The 27420-nt window shown below is 33.7% G+C and overlaps 1 protein-coding gene across 1 annotated transcript in view; it reads left to right on the plus strand.

Moving 5' to 3' along the window:
• RAPH1 (Ras association (RalGDS/AF-6) and pleckstrin homology domains 1) overlaps positions 1-27420 on the plus strand; it is a 97231-nt gene that overhangs the window by 24166 nt on the left and 45645 nt on the right. The window contains 3 exon segments of the mRNA XM_056808225.1: positions 9083-9202; positions 12002-12107; positions 12842-13347. Of these exon segments, the coding sequence (XP_056664203.1) occupies positions 9083-9202; positions 12002-12107; positions 12842-13347 (732 nt within the window).

Genomic DNA, 27420 nt, shown 5'->3' on the forward strand with positions numbered 1-27420 from the left:
GATAACTCTCCTTTCAGATGACACATACCCTTCCCTATTTCCATGGCACCATAATTTTTTAAAAGACCATTAACTGAGATTCAGGTCTTAGTTGCTAGGCTTCTTATTCAAAATAGTTTAAAACTGGTATTAGTTGTAAAGATTTTAAGATATATGCATTAAAAAAATAAAAATACCTAATTAATCAAGTTTCTGATTTTAGCTTTTGTCATTGAACAATCCTATTCCCTATTTTTTTTTTCATCTTAGTAAAGGTACAAGATGCAAAAGCAAATGGAAGGATTTTAGAAGCCTTGAATTGGATTTTCAAGATAACACATCTGTGATAGATATAGTAGATTTGAGGTCATAGCAGTGGGTTCCAAACTGTCACTGAAATAGCAAATTTCATTAAACAAAAATCTTTAGGACCTATTGTTAAAATACACTGCTAAGTTCTGGAAATACAGATGTAAAAATGAAACAGCTCTGTCTCTGCTATGGAATTTAAGGTATACATAGAACAGTACAATGGAATCACAGGTTGAAATTGGTTGAAATTTTTGATCAGCACTTTACTATCTGTGTAGCCCTAGGTAAGTCATTTAGCCTCTGGGACCTCATCCCTTTTCTCAACTTTAACTTAAAGGTCTTAAATGAGATAAGTTTGTATTCTAAATCTGTAATCCTGTGACCCAGTCACATAAATGAATAAGAAGATTTATTCAGTACTTACTAGGGGGGAGTATACATTAAAAAGCTAGTCAGTTTTTGCTCTCAAAACATCTAGACCAGTTCTTTTAATATCTTCTGATGTAGTTAGCCTATCAGGTGTTATCACCATCTCTTAATATTTTTTGTGTTTTAAACTACTTTCCAAGTCCAAACATCCTTTTCCTTGGCAGAGAAAACATGCTAAATAAATAAGAGCTGAGTATGCCACTGCTGCCTCAGTCTGATTTTGCAGTGACTCATTGTTCAAGAGTCGAAAGGCTATTGAACTTGGTTTTGAACTGTCATTTTCCTCCTTTTGTGTCCCCAGCATTTTGTGGTACCTGGCACCATTAGGTGCTTAATGAATGTTTATTGACTGATAAGCAGGTGAGAAAAAGCCATTTGTAAATGAGAAGTTGAAGATGAATGAAAGGAGATGATTACTGGTGCAGGGTGTTTCTTGGAAAGGAAAGAGTGCCCAGATTAAAGAGCAGCTAGAGCAAACTTAGATCTAGAAGGAGGAAATCTATCTTTTTAAAATTTATTTTTTTCTCAATTGCAGGTAATCAAAAATTTTTAACATTTTTTTAAAAATTGCATTCCAAATTCTTATTCTTTCTCCTTGAGAAGGTAAATAATCTGATATAAATTAAATGTGTAGTCATGCACAACATTTCCATATTAGCCATTTTGCGAAAGAAAACAGATTAAAACCCTAAGAATAATAAAGTAAAAAGGATATTTCAATCTGTGTTCATATAACATCAATTCTTTAGAGGTGTATAGCATTTTTCATCATAAGGCCTTCGTAATTATTTTGGATCATTATATTACTGCTGATGTGTACAGTATTCTTGGTCTAGCTCCTTTCACTTTTCATCAGTTCATGTAAGTCTTCCCCAAAATTTTTCTCTTTTTGAAGGGAAGTTCATGTTTTGTTGACAATAGAAAAACCATAACCTCATTGCTTAACCTGGCTCAGATCATAACCATGGAATCAATAAAGAACTAGAAATTTTCAATTCTCTCTCAGCCTAGAAGTTTTTAATGTTTCATAACCTAAATTTTAAAAGAAGTTCATCATTTGCAGTGGTTTAGCACTATGCTGCCTTTGAAGCATTGTGATTAAAAGAATAGCAAGAGAAGTTTTTTAAAAAAGATTTCTTGAATAGTAATCTTTACATGTGAATTTGTATTTTTCTCATTGCCAAGTGTAGCAGTATAAGTTTTAAGTACCTTTTCAAAGCAAAACAAAACAAACAAACAAAAAACTTGCCTTCTGTCAAAGTATTTATTCTAAAACCAAATAGCAGCAATGGATAGATAGGCAGTTAGGGTTTAGTAGCTTGCCCAGAGTCATATAACTATGGTGTGTCTGAGGTCAGATTTGAACTAATATCCCAATTCATTGCCTGGTATTCTCTCTATACACTATGCTATCTACCTACCCCCCTCCTCCTTTTTTTTAAGTACCTTTTTTTTTAATGCTCCACTACTAAAATGTTAATATTTTTTTAAGGAGAGTTTATTTCTTTAATTTGCAAGTTAACATATTAGGAAACAAATTAGAATAATTCTGGGTAATAGAAAAAAGGTGGGGACAGAGAGAGCGAGGACTCTAAAAGAAACTAGATCCTGTAGTTGCAACAGAAAAAATCCTTTCTTTTTTTTAAAGGGTACTTTCTATTATACCATAAGACTTTTCCCCCTTCGGCGAATCTTTATATATATATATATATATATATATATCTATCTTATGTGTTCTTTGAACTTACAATTTTTTTTTTTCCAAGGCAGATTTGAATGTAGGACCTCCTGTCTCTAGACCTGGCTCTCAATCCATTGAGCTACCCAGCTGCCCCCAAGAACTTCCTTTTTTTAATAGATGGAGATATTGAGGTTCAGTTTCCTTATCTCTAAAATGGGGAGTTTGAACTAGCTGACCTTTTAAATTATCTGAAAAGTTTGCAATTCTGTTTCTCATTTAGAAGATTCCAGGAGGTTTCTTGGAGGAACTTACACTTTATGTTGGCCTGGAAAGATGGCAAAGAATTTTAACAAACAGAAAGGAGGAGAGCATTCCCAGATGTTGGCCATGATATGAGCAAAGGAAGAGAGGCAAAAAAGTTTAAGATATATATGAGAGGTCAAATGTACCAGTTTGGCAGAAGGCTAAAGTATATGGAGAAAAGTTGTATAAAATAAAGTTGAAAATTTGTTAGTTCTGCTCTCATTTTTTCCCTTTGTTATGTACTCCCACTAGACAAATGTTACCCACTTTTTTGGATCTAACAAACCATATAGCATGATATAGGAAAGAACATTGTATTTGGAGTTAGGTTACCTGAGTTTTTATTGTATACTTGCTCCCTTTATAAAGTTTTAAGAAGTCATTATACATCCCTCTGCCTCAAGACCTGAACTTTAAGGCTTGGCTCAAGCGCTTCCTCCTTCAAAAAACTTTTCTCTAATCCTCCCAGAGAGAAAGAGAATCTATTGACTTTTAGGGTTGGAAGTAACCTCTAAGTGGGCTAAACACCCATCCCCACTTCCACCCCTCGACATTTTAAATATGAGTACCTTCCACATTGCATAGTTAAGGATGAAGCAGCATGCCCCTCCTTCCCCCCATGATCTGGAAAATTGCATATATTTTTTTCACTCAACTTTTATGCCAGAGAATTTCTGAATTTTTTCTTTTTTCTTTTATGGGGTGTTTACTATGTATATTCATGGCATTAAAAGATAAAATATATTTATTATACAGTACTATACATCTAAACCCTTTCTGTTATCTAATTTTAATTTCTGACCTCTGATGTATTGAAACAGCAGTGGGTAAAGTCAAGATGCAAGTGGGTAAAGTCAAAAAGCATTTTCATATAAAACAAAGGTGGCAGATTAAATTAACCCTAATGTACCTTCTAACTGAGCTTCATCTATAAACTAAAGATGTTGAACTAGATGAATTTCTCTTGCATCTATAAATCTGTTATATAAAAGAACTCTGAGCCCTAAGGTCTTCTCAGTGTCAAATAGAGCTAATAGATATTGTAATATCAAGTAATAGATATAAGGAGTTAGTGCATTTTTAAAAGATCATTTTTAAAAAGCACATAAATCATTCTTTTTGCCCTTAAATCAATGCTCATTTACTTTTCTTCTTCAGCATTCCAAAATCTATACTTTCTTCAAGCAGATCTCTTTCAGCTCTATATTTCTCTGGTTATATCTAACATTTTTAGTCTTTCTGGATTAGGCCCACTGATCTTTACTTTCTTTAAAGTTCTATATGGTATTTATGGTCTCTACCACACAGCTCTTGATTTTTTGCTGATTGAAAATGTAGAATTCTTTGGTCTATAATCTGGCTTTCAAATTATGCTGTAAACTTATGGACAAGAACTATTACTCCTCTCAGCATTTTGCCACATGTGATTTCCTTTCTCCCAGTTTTACCAAAAAACAAATATTAAACATTTGTCATGGTTCCAGGATTATGTGAGAATATGATATATTCAGTGGATGATTGTATGTTTTGAAATGTATTGACTTTCTTAGAACGTAGGTTGTCACATATAATGAGGTGGAGATTAATTGGAAACTAATAACTCCCCTTTCTTCCACAAATTCTTAAGTTAACATCCATAAAATGGTTTGTTAGAAGAATATTATTACAGAACATAGAAATTAAGGAAAAATTAGAAAAAATTAGGAAAAAATGATTAGAAGATTTCTATTTAAATTCATATTGCATTTTTAAAATGAAGATGACTTTCAGTTGCTTGTGAAATTTTTCAAACCCTCTTCCTCTATCCATTGACTTTTGTGGGGGCAGGGGTGGGATTGCTTTCTCAAATGAGAAAGAAATTAGAATAAGAAGTATTCTATATTTTAGGGAGAAGGAATTGATTCATAACTATGGCAACTGGTTTTTTGGATTGAGTTGGGTAGTGTCTTTAAGGAACTGGGAAATTAAAATTAATTTCAATGCCAAATTTGTTGACCTAAGAATGTGTAAAGAGTTCTTTAGGCTACTAATTTTGTAGTTTGAGTAAATAGTGATGGCCAGTTAAAGGGAGTAAGGTTTAGAAAAATGGAAAAGTAACAGTGTACTAGAGTTTGTCACCTGAAACTCACTTATAGTTTCCTCACCTATTTATTGGAAAAGCAACAAGCTCACTAAGAAGTAGATTATGTCATAAAAGCCTTGTTTCATACAACAATGAAGTAGTGTCAAAAACTCAAAAAGAAAAAAAAGGTAGCAAAAATTTTATTTGTAAAATGTTAAGTAGTGTCTAGGTTATTCCATAATTTCCATTTATTCTTTAATCCTCTCATACTACTATATTGTGTCACACAAAAGATACACTGAATAAAGATGTTGACCAAAATGCTCTGTAAGTTATCAAAGCTGTTCTGTTTGTAAATAAACACAAAAGTAGTCTGATAGACAAGTGTTAATTAGGTGGAACAGAAATCTGTTGTTCTTTTCATAGTAATATTTTGTTTTTGCAGTAAACTTAGGTGCTGTAGATATTAATAATTCAAGAGAGAGTTGCATTTTAGGATTTTGAAGTTATGGTTTATTTCTATTCTGTTTGTTTTGAGGAAGTATGGAAACTACAAGACTCAGACAAGAGGAAGTTGACAATTTGTTGAACCCTCTAATAAAGGTAGAGAATTAGCATTATGGCTGCTTCTGGTTATTCTTAGACTAGCCTAAATTATTTGAATATTGAAGCTATAAGTTCTTTCTGAAAGGTTCTTCTTTCCATTGATTTTTGCCAATAGAGTTTTCTATCTTTGATAGATAAAATGTAGAATAAAATACAAAAAAGTTAGTTAAGTATGAATAGATATAAGCTTCTCTTCCTAAGACATAAGCCTGACCCTAATATAAAAAAAAATTGCTTTTAGGATTAAAGACATAGTACTCAGAGAGGTCTTTCACAGTTGGGTATTTATGTTTTTCCTGATGTTATAGATTTTTTTAATTTTTTAATTTTTTTTTTAATTTATTTAGTCAATTTAGAACATTATTCCTTGGTTACAAGAATCATATTCTTTCCCTCCCTCTCCTCCCACCATTCTTGTAGCCGATGCACGATTCCCCTGCATATTACATGTGTCCTTGATCAGAACCTATTTTCATGTTGTTGATGTTTGCATTAGAATGATCATTTAGAGTCTGTATCCCCAATCATATCCCCCTCAACCCATATAATCAAGCAGTTGCTTTTCTTTTGTTTTTCTATTCCCACAGTTCTTCCTCTGGATGTGGATAGTGTTCTTTCTCATAGATCCCTCCAAGTTGTTCAGGATTATTGCATTGCCACTAATAGAGAAGTCCATTACATTCGATTGTACCACACTGTATCAGTCTCTGTGTACAATGTTCTCCTGGTTCTGCTCCTCTCACTCTGCATCAATTCCTGGAGATTGTTCCAGTTTCCAGGGAATTCCTCCACTTTATTATTCCTTTGAGCACAATAGTATTTCATCACCAACATATGCCACAATTTGTTCAGCCATTCCCCAATTGAAGGGCATCCCCTCTTTTTCCAATTTTTGGCCACCACAAAGAGTGCAGCTATGAATATTCTTGTACAAGTCTTTTTCCTTATTATCTCTTTGGGGTACAAACCCAGCAGGATCAAAGGACAGGCAGTCTTTTATCACCCTTTGGGCATAGTTCCAAATTGCCCTCCAGAATGGTTGGATCAATTCACAACTCCACCAGTAATGAATTAATGTCCCAACTTTGCCACATCCCCTCCAGCATTCATTACTTTCCTTTGCTGCCTGACGTTATATTAATAATTCTAAAATTCAGCAAATAAGTGGTAAGGTACTGTGCTAGATCATAACGATAAGATGACAAAAATGAAATAATTTCTCTTCATTCCATTATATATAACATTTGCTATTATACATACCAAATGATTATGATATGCATACATTTAAGTACATAAATGTTATATGGGACAGAGGAGTAGGGTAGAGTATACCACTTACCAGCTTATGTAACATTGAACAAATTATTTATGTAAAATGAGGAACTTGAACTAGAATTTAGAGATTCTTAACTTTTTTGTGTGTAATAAATCTTTAGGCAGGCCATGTAGCCTATGGACACCCCCCCCAAAATATTTTTAAATGCATAAAATACATAAGATTATACAGTTTAGTGAAAATAAAAGACAAACCCCTTGAAATACATTCATGGACCTTTTTAGGTTTTAGGTTGTGGGGGTGGGAATCTATAAGCACCAGGTCAAGAACTTCTGGTAAATAACCAACCTACACCTATGATCTTATTATCCAATGAATTGAGAATGGGGAAGAAAGAGAAATCATTTTAGCTGAGCCATAAAAGAAGATATTAGTCAGCAAGTATCATGTACTTTATATGTGCCAGCCAACTGTGCTAGGAACTAGGGATATTAACTTAACTTTTGTCATTGAAAAAGTTACAGAAGCAGTTTTGGCCTTGGTTTCTATTTCTCTATATTCTTAATGGAATAGTCGTAGAACAGTTTGCAGGATGTATGGGTATTTAGGGAAGACTAATCCCTCTGGAATGAGAGCTTGCCCAGCCCTTATTTCAAGACTGCTTTCCTCCTTTGGTATCCACCTGCCACCCAACTCTTCTGTGGCTCCAAGAAACTGTAGTATGTGCAGCAGTCACATCTTAGTAAACTGTCTTAGTGGACTAAACCAGGTTGAAAGTATGCTGGAGGCCTCAAACCCACTAGAAAGATGTGTAACCCTAAGCATGTGAAAGCTTTCTCTACTAAAAAGGCAAGATGTGAATGATTTGTTCTAATAGCCATGAAGGTGATAAAAGCAGGTACTGTGGAACACTTAAAGCTTGGTTATAGCACAGCATTTCTTCATCTAGGACAGAATACTCACCATCAGGTAGGACTGGCTTATTGAAAACAATAAGGAATTTCAGAAGCTACTAAATAATAAAATGAGAAGTGTACAGTGATTCTAGCAGGAAGGTTTGTCTCCCTGAGAAGGTAGTTTAATTCCATCTGAAGTAAAGTGCAAATGAAGCTTAGAAAGATGCAGGATTGGCTCAGTAAGAGGGCAAATAAAATGCAGCTTTATACTGATAGTAATAACCTAAAAAGCATTTTTTTTTTGATACTCTGAAGGGTAATTTATGGGCCAAAGACTTATGGTATATCTCAGCTACACAGTGCTGATGAAGCCACCTTGTTCAGTAATGAGTATATAATTGTAGAGATATGGGCTTAACATTTCTATAATTTGAAGTCAGTATCTCCCTAGCCAAACATCCAACTGAAGAAAAGGTTTTTGAATGCCTAAGGCAAAGCACCTGTTGCTGATTCCAGGCCAGCAGAGATTTACAAAGCATGTGATCCACTGCTCATTCAAAAGCTGACTGTTTTATGGCAACAAGAGGTTGTCCCCCAGAAGGTGAAGGATGCCTCCATTTTCCATCTCTATAAAGGAAAAGGAAATAGGTTTCCTGGTTACAATGGGGTTCTTTTTCTAAATTACTCTTGGCAAGATTCTTGCCAGAGTCTTCCTTAAGAGGCTTATCTTTTACCTGGAAGATAGTCATTTACTTGAGTCATTATGGCTTCAACAAAGCTGAGGAACAGTTGATATGGTACTTAGTGTGTCCAACAACTCTGAGAGAAATTCCAGGATCGGGACAGAGGTCTATACATGGTATAGATCTGACCCAGACCTTTGATACTGTCAATTGTGAGCACTTGTGGAAGATCATGGCAGAATTTTGTTGCCCATCAGTATAGTATGCCAGCTCTTTGATGGTATACTTACATGGCTCTGGAGAATGGATTATGTTCTCTCACTTTTCCAGGCACCAATAGAGTGGAGCAGGGCTGCTTAAATTTTAGAATGACATTTTCAGTAATGTCAGATATCAAGACTAAGGTGGAGGGAAAGTTGGTGCACAACTTCAATGACTGTGCATTCATTACAGCTTCCGAGACTGAGACCCAACAAAGTATGGATCAGTTCTCTGCCACTTGGGCTGATTTTGACCTGACCACACCAAGAAAACAGGCTCTTTACCAGCCTGCACTGTACCATTGATACGGGAAACCCTTGGTTACAGCAAATGGAGAAATTTTGTTTGTGAATAAGTTCACTTACCTTGACAGTATACATTCCAGGGATGTACACAGATGAACTAGTTTAGGTTTTGGGGAAACGCCAAAGGAAATGTGGGAGAGAAGAGCTGCCTACCAACAAGGTCCACAGAGCTATTGTGCTTACCTCATTGCTGTATACTTGTGAAACCTGGATAGTCTACCAGTACCATGCCTGGAAATTTAAGTATTCATTGTCATTAAAGTACTAAAGTGAATTTCTTATTTTTCAGATGGAGCAGTTATCAGATGAAGAACTTGACCATGGTGCTGAAGAAGACAGTGACAAAGAAGATCAGGATCTGGACAAGATGTTTGGGGCTTGGCTTGGGGAGCTAGACAAACTTACACAGGTCAGGAATAGTTTGTGAGTAAATGGCTAAGGATTTGAAAGTAGCATGTACTTATTAATTCTTTTAATTCAAGGACCTATTTGGCCTATATATATATAAAGTTAAATAAATTAGAAATACTATACAAAAGGAGAAAAAACATACACAAAAAAAGAGTGTTAATGATCTTAGTATCAACAAAATTGATATATTTTTCTATGTAAATAGAAATTTTTATTTACTTGGGGAAATGCATGCAACTATATGTATACTCCATTTCTTGTTATATACTATAATAAATAAATAGTGACTTTAGGAAATATATGACTTTTTATATGATTCTTTTCCTTTTCTAAATAAAACTGATAAATGTAATGATAACTCTGAGACACCAGTGGACAGAATATTCAATACTTTACTATAATAAATTTTACAGTAATGGTTAATATAGTTTACAGAGTAAATGAGATAGTGAGTGTTTTATTAAATATTCCTTTTTTAGTGGTTTGAAGAGTCTTCCAATGGTCAAATTTAAATTATAAAATTTTGTGTAGTTTTATAACTAGTGAGAAACTAAGATTCCATATAGATATTTTATTTACTTTTGTAGATTTTTATACCCCATTATCAAAATAAATCCCAAGTTTAAATCATCTAGCATTTATATAATGTTTTAGGTTTATGATGCACTTTACAATTCACATTATATGTATATATACATATATAGCTATATAGTTGATATAAATTATAAAATGAACAATCCTCCAAATTTGAATGTGCTGGACAAAAAAGTACATTTTTATATTGAAATAGTAATTATCATAATTAATTATCAGTATGAACAAAATTTTTTTAAAGGGTATGTTTTTTAAAATATGCTTAAGTTATTGGATACTTAGAAATCCTTTGTAGTTAAAAGGTGTGCCACTTATTGCTTAAATTTATAAATACATAATTTTTACATTTGTATACCTCTAGTTTAGAAGTCAGTTTTGAGAGGGTGATCACTGTGTTAAGAAATGAGGTATACATATAATTGCATGCATTTTCCCCAGGATATAAAAATTTCTATTTACATAGAAAAATGAGTAAGATGGGGGCAGCTGGGTAGCACAGTGGATTGAGAACCAGTCCTAGAGACGGGAGGTCCTAGGTTCAAATCTGACTTCAGCCACTTCCCAGCTGTGTGACCCTGGGCAAGTCACTTGACCCCCATTGCCTAGCCCTTACCACTCTTCTGCCTTGGAGCCAATACACAGTATTGGCTCCAAGACAGAAGGTAAGGGTTTAAAAAAAAAAGAAAAGAAAAGAAAAATGAGTAAGATAATTAAAACAAAACTACTGACATTTTAGGTAAAGTAGCAAAACTATGAAATTCTTTGAAAAATGCATATGAAGGAAGTCATTTAGGTTAGTGATTTTAAATTTTTTTCTATAGTCATGAAACAAATAGAAGCCATGCCAGTTTTATTCTAAATATAACAAAATCACCAAAAAAAATGCAATCAATAGATGTTTCAAAGTTGATAATACTAGATACTGTCGCTAACTGGATATGCTATTTTAATGATTTTTCAAATTATATACTTAAGGAAGTATTTTGAAATTTTTAAAAACTTCACATTTTTGCTTAAAATTTTTAGAATTTCATGTTCAATTCTGTTGTTTTTTAGTTTTTATTTATCAAAACTTTGGAACTTTTAAATTTGAAAATGTATATGGCATACCAAATGTGAACTTGTGCAAATTGAAGATAGATTTTTTTCACATTTTTATTCATTATTTGGGATTTAGGTTGAATAAAGCCATTTTGAATCCTATATAGACAAAGCTTCAGTTCTGAGGAGACATTCCTAACTGTTAGCTCCTGACAACAATTAATCTTAAACAATTTATCTTTCTCATAGTAATATATACCATACATTAAGACTGCATCGGTTTTGCACCAAACTATACCTAACTAAATCCTTTTTTTATCCTTATCTTCCATAGTAAAATTAATACTGTGTATTGGTTCCAAGACTGAAGAGCAGTAAGGACTAGGCAGTAGAGGCTACATGACTTGCCTAAGGTCACACAGATAATATTTGAGACTGCCCTTCTCTAGGCATGGCTTTCAATCCACTGAGTCACCTAAGCTGCCCACAATTGAGTCTTAATTAACACTTGTTCAATTGTGTATGAGTAAAACTAAAGAGACTTAATAGGTATATGACCCAGCAAGTCACTTGCCCCTCTTTGCCTGATTTTCTTCATTTGTAAAATAAAGTGGAGAAAGAAATTGCAGACTACTCCAGTATTTTTGTCAAGAAAATCCTAAATGAGGTCACAAAGAGTCAGACAGAACCAAAAATGACTGAAGAAGAAAAAAACAATAAACTAAAACGACCCTAAGGTATTATCTGTTTTCTTGTTTGCTTTTTTAAACCCTTACCTTCTGTCTTGGAATCAATATTGTTTTTGGTTCCAAGGCAGAAGAGTGGTAAGGACTAGGCAATGGGGATCAAGTGACTTGCCCAGGGTCTCACAGCTGGGAAGTGTCTGAGGCCAGATTTGAACCTAGGACCTCTCGTCTCTAGGCCTGGCTCTCAATCCCCTGAGCTACCCAGCTGCCCCCTTTTTTTAAAGTGAGAGATTAATTTCAGTAATTAAAAAATATATATATTATCTTCTAGGCTATTGTTTATCAGAACTGTAGTTTTTTAAAAATGTTTTGCTATGATACTTAAGCAGAGGATGAATTTTACTCAGGTTTGACATAACTGAAACAATCATTCATTTTGCATTTAGTGTTAATTAGTTTTCTTGTCTATTTTAAAGAGTTTGGATACTGACAAGCCAACAGAACCAGTAAAAAGATCTCCTCTTCGTCAGGAAACAAACATTGCCAATTTTTCTTATCGCTTCTCCATGTACAATTTAAATGGTAAGCAAAAATTGATAGAATTTGAAGTAATCTGCTTAGTTACATATTACTGAAATTATACAGTAACAAGAGGCAAATAATATGTATACATAGTTTGATTCAATTTTTATATTTTCCTATTTACAAATTGACTACTTGATAATTGATTAATTTGGTAAAAAGCTTTCTACTTTTAAAATAAATAAACAGAACTAAACTTTTTTAGTTGTTTTTCAGGAAATTTATTACATATATGAATGCAGGTGCAGTATAAAGTCACCAATTGTGCCATTTCTTAAAACTATATGAAAAGGCCAGTCAATTTAATACCTGTTGGATTTTTTGTTTTGTTTTTTTGGTTACTTGAGTTTAATTATCTAGTATTTTACTTTTCTAGGTCCTATACAAGTTGTTCATTTCTTTTTTACTCCCCCTTTTCCTGTTCTCTGACCTGGTGCCATTCTAGTTCATACTGGTACTTTGTAAAATTGAGATTTGAACTCTGGACTCCAACAAATTTTATGATATTATAATATTTCTCTATGAATAGTTGAGAATTAAATATGTTGTTTTTTCTTTTAATACATTACAGATACTTTATGGGTTCCAAGAACAATATAATAAAATATTTTGGTTTTCCATATCAATTTATTACATGAAACATAATTAGCATGAATGAAAAGGAGTAATGAAATGCAGAAACAATAATTAAACCTATACAAGAAGTCTAATGTGCATATTATTATTCATTGCAGAAGCTTTGAATCAGGGAGAAACTGTGGATTTGGATGCCTTGATGGCTGATCTATGCTCTATAGAGCAAGAACTAAGTAGCATTGGATCTGGAAACAGTAAACGTCAAGCCATAGAAACAAAACCTGTTCTGAAATTACCTACTAGCCGACATACCTTGAAACATGGCACCCTGAAAGGATTGTCCTCTTCATCTAATAGGATAACTAAGCCTTCACCTGCCAACTACTCCTTGGATGACATTACTGCACAATTAGAACAAGCTTCTCTCAGCATGGATGAAGCTGCTCAGCAATCCATAATGGAAGATGCCAAACCTCTGGTGATTAATCAGCATAGGAGAACAGCATCAGCAGGTACAGTGAGTGATGCTGAAGGTCGTTCTGTTAGCAATTCATCTCGTTCGAGCATCACTTCTGCAGCTTCCAGCATGGATTCTTTGGATATTGATAAAATGACCCGGCCTCAGGAACTAGATCTGACACATCAGGGGCAGCCAGTTACAGAGGTAAGCATATGATGAAGTGACAAACTTACAGTTCACAAACTATATAATAATGGGATTCTTATTACACAAAGAGAAGAAAGTAGCAAGTAGAATTAGTGTATAGGTTTGTGTATAAAGTCTTTACATTAACTTAAAACTTTTGTTCTAAAGTCTCACTGTGAATTAATTTTTTAAATTAGAACCTTTTTGGAAATAGTACAAGTGGAGAAGTAATACTACCTCTTAGGTATGCTTCAGGACAGATAACAAAGAATGCTTTTGTCTTAGTATTTTTATTCTTAAAGCCATACTCACTCTCCAGCAAGAATTTCATGTGGTATTATTTAAATGTAAAAAAATTTTAATTGATAAATGGCTTCATAAATTTATTTTATCTTTAATGTGTACAATTTAAAATTGCAATCCAGCGGAATAAAGTCTTCAAAGTTGACTTCATCCTACCAGTGAAATCACAAGTGTAAAAGTTAAAATTAAATCTCAATAATATTATATTTTAAGAGATTAATTAATGGTCATTAGAAATCAAGGAATAATTAAGATATAAAATAAAGACCATGTGCTCATGGCTGGTTAGTCAACCCCACTCACCACCATCAATGCTAATTCTACATCCCAGAGAGGGAGCCTCCAAAGTCCACGCCCTTTATCCTCTGTCTACAGGAAGTATGTAATGACAGGAAGTCAGTGGACCCTTGGGATATGTAGTTCTTTTTTAGGATAGCAGATTTTCATTCATACATTCCCCCTGAGACCCGCAGAAGACTAGTCTCTCCAGTGAGTCTTGTAAACATACCAACTTTGAAATTGCAATGATTTGAGGATAAGAGGAAAAGAGAACAAAACCAATAATTGCTAGGTGCATTGACAAAAAGCCAGTTAGGGGGCAGTCCACTTTTGGCATAAGAGTATACATTCAAATTAAATGTTCAATCAACCTTCAGTTCAGTCAACCTCACCCAAAGTTCATTCTAGATCTTCTTGATGTAGCTTGTGGTCTGTGGAGGCATCTTCATGGTACCTTCTAAGAAGAGTTCATTTTCTGGATTTGGAGAGATAGCATGTTTCTTAACCTAAAATTTATCTCAAAAAGAATTTAAAATCTGCAATTTAAAATAAAAATAATACATTCTCCCCTGTAGAGGGTGTTGAAAAACACCGGGATCACTTAGGGGTGCATGGCTGAGTTATGAGGTATATGAATCAATTGGCAAGAGAAATAAAAATATTTTTAAAAATCCAAATTTAAAATAAATTCTAAATGAAATATAGACTATCAAAGTCTTATGTGTAAAAATTCTAAGTAAAGGAACAATAAATCCATAACAGGTCCTTGAATTAGGGCCCTATTAAAATGATTTAAGCAATTATGCATTTACCTAATTAGTAGCCAGGACAATAGAAAGTTTGCCACACCATGAAAGACAGAAAAGGGACTAGATTATAGGAGCCAGGGAGGAACCAAATTTGAGCTACTTGGTAGAATGTGGGACAAGGAAGACCTGCCTTTAACACATGTTAAACAGCTGCAATCTCAAACCCCAAACAAGTTCAAGTCCTCTTGTCTTGGCTCAAAATTTTCCTGAATCCCATCGGGATTGGTTGGTCTCTTTGACCTTGTGCTCAATAGGCACTGTGCAGTTTAACTTTGTGCTTCTTTGGTGCTGTGCAATGACTCTTTTTGTATTCTCTTGTCATGGAATCAGACAGAATCATTAAGCAGAGTCCCATAATTTTTTTTTTAAACCATCAGTGGCATCATTTTTATAGTCTCAAGCTTTTGGGGCATGCACTGACATTCATAGCAAATATATATTAAACTTATATTAATGCAAAATCAAAAAAGTTAAAGAAAATCTCTCAATACTGTTAACATGTGTTTCAAATACAAAAAGGAGCGAAAAAAAAATTTAAAAACCTGAAATCGTATATTGCATATGCAAGAAAAAACAATTAAAGTTTTAAAAACCAAAAATATATAGCTTACAATCATTGACACTCTTGTTAGCTAAGGAAATATAGAATACAAAGGTTTCTCACCAAAAATGAGATCCAATTCCTCTTCAAACTTGACAATGATCCACTGTGAGTACAAACATTTAATACAACATTCTTTAAAATATAAATATAAAAAAAACCTCATCCATTCAGAAACCACTAGTTAATTAAAATTCTGAAGACCCCTTAACATTACAATTATTAAATTCTCTAAAGGTTGTTAGCCAGGTTGAGTCCATACGTCATCTACGTATTTGATTAATTTGTTGCTTTTAAATGTTCTATTATCGGTGTCTCAGTTCATAATTTGCCAATCATAGTTATAAGTTCTCTGTTCATTCTTTCAACTTTACCTGAGCTCTGGGGATGAAATACATGAAATTTGGGAGTTATCCCCAAGCAAGAATATATCTGATTTAGAACAAGAACCAGTAAAAGGACTTCCTCTAACTAAATCAGTATGTGCTGGCAGGCCAAATTTTCAATCATACACAGGTCTATACTGAAAAAGAATCATAGTCATCGTGTATTCCTTTACTTCCTCTGGCTCCTATTCCTTTTTTATCACTTGTTCTTGGTCTTGTTCTATAATCTTCTTTGTAAACATGCATGTTTATTTTTGTTTACATTTTAACATTTAAGCTAGTTGTTTTTTCTTGAGGATGATTTAAAAGGCAAAAACCTTTTCTCCAGCATATGCCATTAAAGAAAAATACTACCCCTGTTATATTATAACTTTTTTTCCTACCTTAGTAAAAACTATTCTAGTGAATCTTACTACTGCAGTCTTTGTGTTTAGGGAAGCCAACACTCGAATATATGTCTGACCCCTTCCTGTTAGCTTCATTCCCTAGTTTCTGTGAATACGTTTTTTATTATTTAAAAGCTGTACAGTTAAACAAAGTTTACCTTTTGATAAGATCTGCAGAAATGTCTCTTGAATTTCATCTTATTTGAAAAAACATGTGTAGATATCTTTGACAAACAAAAGAATTAGATTTTTTTTTAATTTCCTATAAAAGGTTTCTGATATTCCTAGTTGTGTTGACTTGTCTTAACTTTCATGTAATTTTGTCAGAGGTAGCCTCTTTTCTTTTAAACAACATATCACTATGACTGATTAATTTCAGAATCCTTTTCCTACATCAGATGGTGATGTGTTCTTAAAGTATTTTGTACTCCCTCAGGAAGTTCTATTCTAGAATTATGGTAGTACTTTGGTGTATTTTGAGAGTAAAATAATATAATAATATAGAAAATGATAATAAAGAGCTATATAAAGTAGATGGTAAGAAGGTATAATCCCAGGTGGTGAAAGAACTTAGAGATGTGATTACAAAATCTTTGTCATCTGTTTGAGAAATTGTGGAGAACGGAATATTGGAGATACAAGGATCAGTTTTCAAAATGTGGGATGGTAAGAGAGGGAGAAGGTAGTTTTTGGACTGTAGAACTTTATTTTTGAACTCTTTGATTAATTTTTTAAATAGCACTTGGGAAACAAAATTTTGATCATTCAATCCATACAGCATAGGTTCACTAAGAATTTATCATGCTAAGCTAACCTTATCTCTTGCTTTGATATGGTTTTTTGACTAGTAGATGCAGGAAATGTGTCAGAATTTTAGCAAGACATTCAACAATTTTTCATGATACCCTTGTGAACAAGATATAGAAATGTAGGCTGATAGTGTAGTTACATATATTTATAGTTTATTGACCCAATGGCTCCAAAGGCTATCAATTAATGGATCATTGAATTCAGGTTAGCCTGGAGGTGATCTTCAGTGTTATTCAAATATTGGTATTATTTTTATCACTGACTCATATAAACACTTAGAATCACAAAACTGAAGATAACTAATACACTGAGTTATCTTTTCAAACTGATACAGTGTTTCACATCAACAAATAAATCTTTGGTGTAAAGGAGCATGACAAGAGATGAAATAGAATAGAGGCAAATGTCTTGAATTTAAGTTAAAAATAAACTGTACTACTACAGAATTTAATTTAAAAGTTTATATGCCAGCAATTTGTAGTTTTATTTGGCCACCAACTTGATATAATGTGACTACTAAAAAAACTAGTATAATTTTAGATGACATATATAGAAATATAAAGTTGGAGGAAAGAAGTAATTATCTTAATAGATGCTGGACTGGTCAGATGACATCCGGAGTACTGGTTTCAGTTCTGAGCACCATGTTTTTAGTGACAGATTTGAGCATGTCCAGGGAATAGCTGCTGGGATGGTAAAAGCATACTGAGCCATGTGAAATTTGGTTGAATAAACAAGAGATTTTTTATTTAACATATTTTTCCATGGTTACATAATTCATGATGTACCCCCACCCCAACTCTTTCCTCCCCATTCCTGAAGCCAACAAGCAGTTCCACTGGATTATGCATGTATCATTGTTCAAAACCCATTTCCATGTTATTCATATTTGCAGTAGAACATATGATCAATCATGTGGTTTAATGGGTATCAAACCACATGATCGATCATATGTTTTTCTTCTGTTTTTCTGTTCCCATAGTTCTTTCTTTGGATGTGGTAATCTTTGTTCTCATAAGTGCCTCAGAATTGTCCTGGATCATTGCATTGCTACTAGTAGAGAAGTCTGTTAGGTTCAATTCGCCACAGCGTAGCAATCTCTGTAGACAATGTTCTCCTGTTCTGCTCCTTTTGCTCTGCATTAATTCCTGGAGGTCCTTCCAGTTCACATGGAATTCCTCCAGTTCTTTATTCCTTTCAGCACAATAATATTACATCACCAACATATACTGCAATTTATTGAGCCATTCCCCAATCAGTGGACACCCCCTCATTTTCCTATTATTTGCTCTACCACAAAGAGCACAGACATAAATATTTTTGTACAAGTCTTTTTCCTTACTATCTCTTTGGGGTACAAACCCAGCAGTGTTATGGCTGGGTCAAAGGCCACGTATTCTTTTAAAGCCAACAAGGGATTTTAAAAAATATCCTGAAAAGAGAGAATTGGAGGAGATAGAACTTCAAATATTTGAAGATAGCTGTCAGGTGGAACAAAGATTCACATTATTCTATGTAGCTCCAGGGCATAAATCTGTGTTAGAATTTACAATGTGGCAAATATAAAGCCCAAATCAGGAAGAGGGTCTTAGTAGTAAAAGTAGAGTAGGCTGCCTCAGTCAGTAATGAATTCACTGTAAATAGAAGTGATTAACCAGGGGCTAGATAAATCATATAGATCTTTTTTTTAATTACAAAATATTTTATTTATCCAGTTAGATGTAGTCATATAACTTTTAATGGTTTCCTGTTAGCATAGAAGTTTGGACTAAACTACTAATATTAGCTAGTATTTGATCTGCATTCTGACTCCAACATTTCTTTCTCTGGAGGTAGATAACATTCTTTGTTATAAGTTCCTTAGAATTGTCCTGGATCATTGTATTGCAGAGAGTAATTAAGTCTATCATAGTTGATCATTCCACAATTTGTTGTGTTTTTAAATACATAAAATGAAATATGTAGAATTACAGAGGAAAGCAATTATTTCCCCCTTTCCACAGCACTGGAGGACATTATTTGCATGCCCCGCCCCTCTGACCAGCCACCCAATGCAAGCACTTCTTCCCTCTGCATTCTAGGGTAATGCTGGGGGCTTACTGGCAGCTTGAAGGTGCACTTTGGGCATGTGATCTCAAAAATGTTCTCTGAATCACTGACCTAGTACCATTGAATAATGGTAGCCTAAAAAAATATAGGCCTAGTGTTGTGTCATACTCGAGTTCATTTCATAAATACGTAAGCATCAGATACAACCTGTTTGTATTTGCTAGAGTGCATAATGCTATAGAATGGCTCAGTGATACTCCAATAATAATTTTACTTAATTATGAAATAAGGGCTTCCAAATTGTGAAATACAAGTGGTTAGGAGACAAGACTACGTGAAATCATTAATAACAATGAAGGACATTTGGTGATTCTTACTGTGGTAGGAATCTCAAGGCCAGTGAGATTTGTTCAGAAAGTAGGACTTGCTGAACAAACAGCATGAAGTTAAGGTGAAACTGATCATGGAGTATCCTGGGTCCTTTGAGGCCAGTCTGTGGAAAGCAAGAGGTAATTTGGGGGAAATTTTAGAGATTAAGTTAGCTAAGGTACATTTGGTTTATGGAGAGTCTTGAATTTCAAACAAGAATTTTGATTTTATCTTATGGGTATTGAATTATTCAAGACTTTTGAGCCATGAGTAGCATGAAGAAACTGGTATTTTAGAAAGATGAGTATCAGTGCATAGGGTGTACTGAATGGAGGAGACTAGAAATAGTGAGATCAGTTTAGAACCTTTTACAGTTGTCTATTCAGGAAGTAATGAAGTCCTGGGTTGATTTGGTAATAATATTAGAAATGAAAGAGAAGAGAGATATAATAATCATTCAATTGTAACTCATGTTTTTGGTTTTTTACATGATCATAAGAAAGGTTATTATATCCACACAGGAAGGACATATATTTACTTTCCTATTTATTATTTGTTTTCCTTCCTACATAGTAATAACTTGTGTTTTTCCACGTCTTGATATCTATCATTTTCTCCCTCCTACATTTTCACTATTTTAGTTCTGTGGGATAACCCAGCAAGCAAAGCTTAGTTTTATATTGCCTTAATGGAGGGAAAAGACTAAGCTAACTCCTGTAAGTTATTATTGTGTGACCATATCCATGAGCCTCTATTTACATATAAATGAAGAGCAGTCATACTGGTAATGAAATATATTTTCTGGTAATACAAGTTTTTAATCTGTTTATACATGTCAAGATAAATGAGATGTAATTACTTTGATATATGGTATTTTTTGATTTTTTAAAAAATAATGATTACTACTATCATAGCATATCTTTAAGTAGAGAAGTGCTGTTACTAGGCTGGTCTCTGCTTTTATGCAAAGATCATGCCATGTGCTACCTTCTGGATTTTAAGAATTATTTTGAAAATAAGTGAAAAAATGAAAAACAAACAGGTATATTTTTAATCCATCACTTAATATAAGACTGAACTATAATTCAGTTGGATTATTTGAGCGAAATTACTGCCTCCTTAATACTGGTGTTTGATTAAAAAAATAGAACCATCCTTGCTCTCCTTCTAATGTATTTCCTTATCCTTTACTCTGTCATTATCTTGTGATGGCCCAATATGTTCTTGGTGATTAATATAAGTGTAGCACTCTGATTAGTTTGTACAAATAAGTAGTTTTAAAAATAAAATACATTTTTGGTAAATGTTTTGACAATATCCTCTAGCTTTTTGTTGAAAGAAAACATATATAGACATATTTTATTTAGCTATTTAATGTTTCCTTTTAAGATTATTTTTTTAACCCTTACCTTCTGCCTTAGAATGAATACTCTATTGATTCCAAGACAGAAGAGTGGTAAGGGCTAGACAGTGGGATTTTAAGTGACTTGCCCAGGGTCACACAGCTGGGAAGGGTCTGAGGCTAGATTTGAACTCAAGGATCTCCCATCTCTAGGACTGGCTTTCAATCCACTGAGCTACCCAGTTGCCCCCTCAAGATTACTTTTTTGAAGTTAGGTCAGTCATTCATTGTTTATTAAGTTTTGCATGTATGCCAAGCACTGTGCTAAACTGCTGGGGAAACACAAAATAAAAGGTTTAAGGAAAAAATCTTTAACCTAAAGGAGCTCATTCGGATGAAAAGCAACATGCAATTAAATCTCTATCTTCAAGATAGATAGAGGAGAAGACATTAGCAACATAGGAGGCACTAGAAGATGGAATTTGAATGGAGTTTTGAAGGAATCTAGGGAAATTAAGAGTTAGATGTAAGGAGAAAGAGCATTTTAGGATTAAGAAACAGCCAGTGCAAAGGCAAAGATGCTGAAGATGAAAGATTTTCCAGGAAGCAAGTAGGCCAATGTAGATTAAAGGGGAATTAAAAGTAAAGTGGATAGAAAGGTAGGGAAGGACCAGGTTATGTCGAGTTATAAATGTGGGGGGCCTTATATTTGATCTCGCAGGCCATAGAGAGCCACTGGAGCTCATTGAGCATGGGAGTAACATACCTTCTTTTTAGAAAAATCACTTTTGCAGATAGAGGATGGATTGGAGTGAAGAAAGACTTGAGGCAGGGAGATGTTGATCTTTATAGTCCAGAGAAGAGGTGATAAAGCCCTTACTAAAATTATCTCTGTATGTGTAAGTAGAAGTAGATGTACAAAAGAAATGGTATGAAGGCAGAAGGACAAAATCTGCCAATAGATTACATATGTTATATAAATGAGAGTGGGAAGTCCAAGTATGGTACTGTTATATGGGAATATAGGGAAGGGGGAATGGTGTAGAAAAGGGAGAAATGATGGGGAAGGAGAGGGGTTTATGGGCCATCTGATTAATAAAACCCCAGATATTTAACCCAATATAGTTTCTATACTAAGATTAACCTGTCTAAACTAAACTAAACTAAACTAGAAGTTAACTAATAGATATAGTCTAAACAGAAAGCCCAGATTCTCACTCTCTCCAGAATACTTGGTGGGTCAGGCTGCAGTAATCCAGTTGTAAAATCCTTAGAAGATCCAGAAAAGTAGAAATTATCTGTCCACCAGAATGAATAGAGATTTCCTCTCACCCTCTTCTTGATGATAATCTAAGGCAGGTAGCTTAAAAGATGGTTTTCCAGGAAGAGTCCCAGATACACAGCTTCAGTGTTGAAATCCAGCTTCAGACAGACAATTGAAAGCTGTTCCATTATATTTTCTCTTAAACTACTTAACTCTGTTAGTATATAACTTTATGATCAGTATAAATAAATCTCTCAAGCATAAATTATATGATTGCCCCCTGGTGGTCAAGTAATATGTACTATATTTGTTATTTTACTGATCAGGAACATCTTAGAATTTGAGGACTAATTGACTAAATCACTTGAGAAGATTTTAAGGGAAAACAGTGTCCAAGAAACTGAAATCCGTGCTTGGATTTGTTTGTAATTTGATGATACCACCAGTCTTAAAGTTATTTTGTGAGGTTCTTTTGTGTTGAGAGGTATCTTAGGACAGTAAATAAAATAGATGGACTTGGAATCAAAAGGGCTCAAGTCAAATTTAGTAGTCTTACAACCCTTCCTTACATGTGTATAATTGCATAAAACAAACCTGAACAAAAGTTTTCTTTGTTTTCTTGAAATCAAGCAAAAATCAAGCACTGGAAGGTTCTACCAAGCTAGAAGGACTTTAAATATAGGCCTTGTGACATTTGAGGACCAGATTGACTAAGTGTGGAAAGGCTCATTACCAGAAGATAGGTTGCAACAAGTTGACTATTTTGATTATAGCAAAGAACAAAATCTACACAACAACTCTACATCCAATGCAGCATCATTCTGTTTTTGTACTAATGATGGTATAATTGTGGAAAAGGTTAGAGAATTTTAAGAATCACATAGTTTATCAAATGTCTGTATAAATTGTGTTCTTCAGCTTTTTCCTCCCTTTTAATCTTTGCTATAAGGATGAATTTACTATTTGGGCAGAGAAAAGGAATATGTAGAATAATACACCTTAAATTTTATATATTTAAAATTTTTATTGTGAATTTAGTAAGCATCAACAAAAATAATGTAAAAAAATTATATACAAAGAACAGAAGAGGATCATATTTGAACATGAACTTTTGCATAGTTTTCCTTTTTTTAAAGATTGCATTAAATCATACAAAGTAGTAACAAAACTCTCCCTTTTTTCTGGGTCCCCTCCTGAACTTCTGGTCTATTCCCTTTAATATATGCATATATGTTTTTTAAATGTTTCATCTACACTTTTTTCTTTTTCTTGTCATCACATGACCTACAATCTCCCCCACTACCACTAATTAAAAAAAAAAAGTTGATGCCAAATAAACATGTGTGACAATAATTTTAGGGTTGTGACTTTAAAATCTAGGTTTAATTGGTCACCAGGTGAAATCCCAAATAAAATACCCAAGTCAGTCTGGAAATTTATGGTAATTTAATTAATATAGAGGAAAGGAATTTAAGGAGAAGGAGGGAAGAGGATATAGGATTTTTTCCTGCCTGGCCTGTGCCAGGAGGAGTTTAAAAATTCCCACCTCTAGGTCTCTGAAGAAGATTAGAGGCTTCTAAGAGGATAAAGTTGGAAAAGTAAAGGAGGGAAACTCAGCCAGAAAATCATCACCGAACCGGACTATAGCTTGTAGCCATGCCAAGATGCCAAAAGGCCTAGCATGTTGCTGTCAACCAACTCTCCACCACAAAAGATCCTGGAGAGAGGAAATGAGCCAGTATATAGACCTTTCATTCTTGTGTCTCCACCTCTAAATGCCCATTTTTTTTAGTTCTCATCTTTGATTAGTTATATCTTTAGAGTTACTTAACACTTCTTTGTTAAGTTCCCCTTTTGTGAGTTACTTAACCTTTTTGTGATTAATTTAACCTTTATAGTTACTTATCACCTTTTTATATTAAGATCTTACTGAGAGTAAGGTATAAGTAAAAACTCTCTTCCTCTCCTTATAGGAGTTTTCTTCTCCTCCCCTTCCCATGTGTATCTTTGTGTGAGAAAGATTATTCTATTTAGTTTTGTTTTTGTTTTTGTTCCCCCCCCCCCCATTTCTTGGAGTATATCTTAGTACCATCAACAGTTCCCCTCTCCCTTTTCCTTTCTATCCCCCCCTTTCTCCATATCATCTTGATGCCCCAAACATTCCCTATGCGTGATTCTTACTACTCTGATGATGCATATAATATTTGAGAGTTACACATTACATTTTCCCCACATATTAATATATATAAATTGATATAAATGTAGTTCTTATAGAAGAGAGTTTGAATAAAAGAAAAAGATGACATTTTCCTCCTTTTCCCTTTCCTTCATATTTACCTTTGGTAATATCGAACTATATTAATATAATATCAAACTATATTAATATAATATCGAACTATATTAATATAATATCGAACTATATTAATATAATATCGAACTATATTAAGATCTTAAATAGACTTAGTTCTAGCTTCACTATAAGGTAAGAGTTAAGTACCTTCATTGTTCAATCAGGAGATTACAACTTTGTCTTCCCCTAAAATATCTGTTGCGATAATCATGTGATTTATTTTTTTTTTTGGTTTGCTTGTTAATATAGTCAATTATGTGGATGGTTTTCTTAATATTGAACCATCCTTGCATTCCTGGTATGAATCCTACCTGGTAATGGTGAATAACCCTCATGATCCCTTGCTGGAGTATTTTTGCTAGTGTCCTATTTAAGATTTTTGCATCTATATTCATTAAGGAGATTGTTCTGTAGTTTTCTTTCTCTGTTTTTTATCTACCTGGTTTTGGATTCAGCACCATATTTGTGTCATAAAAGGAATTTGGTAGAACTCCTTCTTGGCTTATTCTGTCAAATAGTTTGTATAATGTTGGGATTAGTTGTTTGAATGTTTGATGGGCTTCACTTGTGAATCCATCAGGTCCTGAGTATTTTTTATTATGGAGTTCTTTGATGGCTTGTTGAATTTCTTTTTCTGATATGGGATTATTTAAGAATTCTATTTTTTCTTATTATTCTTATTCTAGGCAATATATTTTTGTAAATATTCATCCAAATCACCAAGATTGCCATATTTATTGCCATATAATTGGTCATAATTGGTTTTAATGATTGCCTTAATTTCCTCTTCATCAGAGGTGAGGTCTCCCTTTTCATCTTTGATACTGTTGATTTGGTTTTCTTTCCTTTTTTAAATTAGATTGACCTGTACTTTGTATATTTTGTTTGTTTTTTCAAAGTACCAACTTCTAGTCTTATGTATTAAATCAATAGCTCTTTGACTTTCAATTTTATTAATTTCTCCTTTAATTTTTTTAGGATCTCTAATTTAGTTTTCATCTGAGGATTTTTAATTTGTTCACTTTCTAGTTTTTTAATTAGCATGCCCAGGTCATTGACCTTTGCCCTCCCTAATTTGTTAATGTATGAACTCAAGGATATAAATTTCCCCTAAGTCCTGCTTTAGCTACATCCCATAGATTTTGAAAGAATGTCTCATCATTATCATTTTCTACAATGAAATGATTAATTGATTCTATGATTTGTTCTTTAATCGATTTTGAAGAATCATATTATTTAGTTTCTTTTTTTTTTTTTAAACCCTTACCTTCCGTCTAGGAGTCAATACTGTGTATTGGCTCCAAGGCAGAAGAGTGGTAAGGGCTAGGCAATGGGGGTCAAGTGACTTGCCCAGGGTCACACAGCTGGGAAGTGTCTGAGGCCAGATTTGAACCTAGGACCTCCCATCTCTAGGCCTGGCTCTCAATCCACTGAGCTACCTAGCTGCCCCTATTTAGTTTCTGATTAATTTTTTATTTGCCTCTCCATGTACCCTTAATAATTATTATATTCATTGCATTGTGATCTGAAAAGCTTGCATTTATTATTTCTGCTCTTTTGTACTTGTTTGCCATGTTTTTATGCCCTCGTGCATGTACCATTTGCTGCTGAAAAGATATATTCTTTTTTATCCCTATTTATTTTTCCTCCATGTCTACTAACTCTCATTTTTCTAAGATTTCATTCATTTCTCTTACCTCTTATTTATTTTTTGGTTCAATTTATCTAGTTCTGATAGAGGAAGGTTCAGGTCTCCCACTAGTATAGTTTTTCTATTTATTTCATCCTTGAGCTCCACTAGTTTCTCCTTTAGAAATTTGGATACTATGCCATTTGGTGCATACATATTGAGTACTGATATTTCCTCATTGTCTATAATGCCTTTTATCTGGATCTAATTACTTTCCCTATCTTTTTTAACTAGATCTATTTTTACTTTGACTTTGTCAGATATCATGATTGCAACACTTGCCTTCTTTTTCTCAGTTGATACCCAATATATTCTGTTCCATACGCTTACCTTTAACCTATGTGTATCTACTTTCCTCATGTTTCTTGTAGACAACATATGGTAGAATTTTGTTTTCTGATCCACTCTATTTCCTTGTGTTTTATGGGTGAGTTCCTTCCATTCACATTCAGAGTTATGATTACCAGCTCTGTATTTCCCAACATTTTCATTTCCACTCTTAGTCTTGTCCTTTCTTTCACTATTTCCTTCTATACCAGTGTTTTGTTTTTAATCAGTCCCCCTAATTCCCACCCTTATTTTACTTCCCATTCTACCCCTTCTCCCTTCTTATTCCCCTCTTATTTTCTTTACAGTCTTTTTAAACTGTCCCCCCAACCCTCTCCCTTCCTTGTATTCTCTTCCCTCCCCACCAGCTTGTTTGTTACCCTTCTACTTCTCTGTAGGGCACAAACCATTTCTCTGCCCCCAATGAATTTGATTATTCGTTCTTCTTTGAGTCAATTTCAATGCATGTAAGAATTATTTCCTATCTCCAACCTCTTTACCCTTCAGTGTATTGGTGTTCTTCCCCACTCCCACCATGTGCTTCTTTATAACATATAGATTTACCCCATTTTGTTTCTTTCCCCATTTCTCTTAGTATTAACCTTTTTTTTACCTCTAGTTTTATTTATATAATGTATGTATGTATGTATGTATGTATGTATGTATATATATGTATATGTCCTTGCATTTCATCCTATACTGTTCCCTCTACGTATAATTCTTCCAGCTACCCAAGTGATAACAATTTTTAGGAGTTATGTATACTTTTCTTGTAGGCATACAAATCAGTTTAACTTATTGGGTACCTTAAAAAAATTTTTTTTGTTTGATTTTTTTCCCCTTTCTCAATTACCTTTTGGCGATTCTCTTGGTTTCTGTATTTGGGCATCATATTTTCTGTTCAAGTCCGATCTTTAGGAATGCTTGGATTTCTAACTTTTTCATTTTGCTTATCATTTCTTACACAATAGTATTCCTTTACCAACATTTACCAGAAATTATTCAGCTATTCCCCAATTGATGGACACCTCATTTTCCATTCTTTTGCCACCACAAAGAGTATAGCTATAAATGTTTTTGTACAAGTATTTTTCCTTATTAGCTCTTTGTGGTACAAACCCATCAG

Source organism: Monodelphis domestica, chromosome 8 (genome assembly GCF_027887165.1).
Source record: "Monodelphis domestica isolate mMonDom1 chromosome 8, mMonDom1.pri, whole genome shotgun sequence".
NCBI lineage: Eukaryota > Metazoa > Chordata > Mammalia > Didelphimorphia > Didelphidae > Monodelphis > Monodelphis domestica.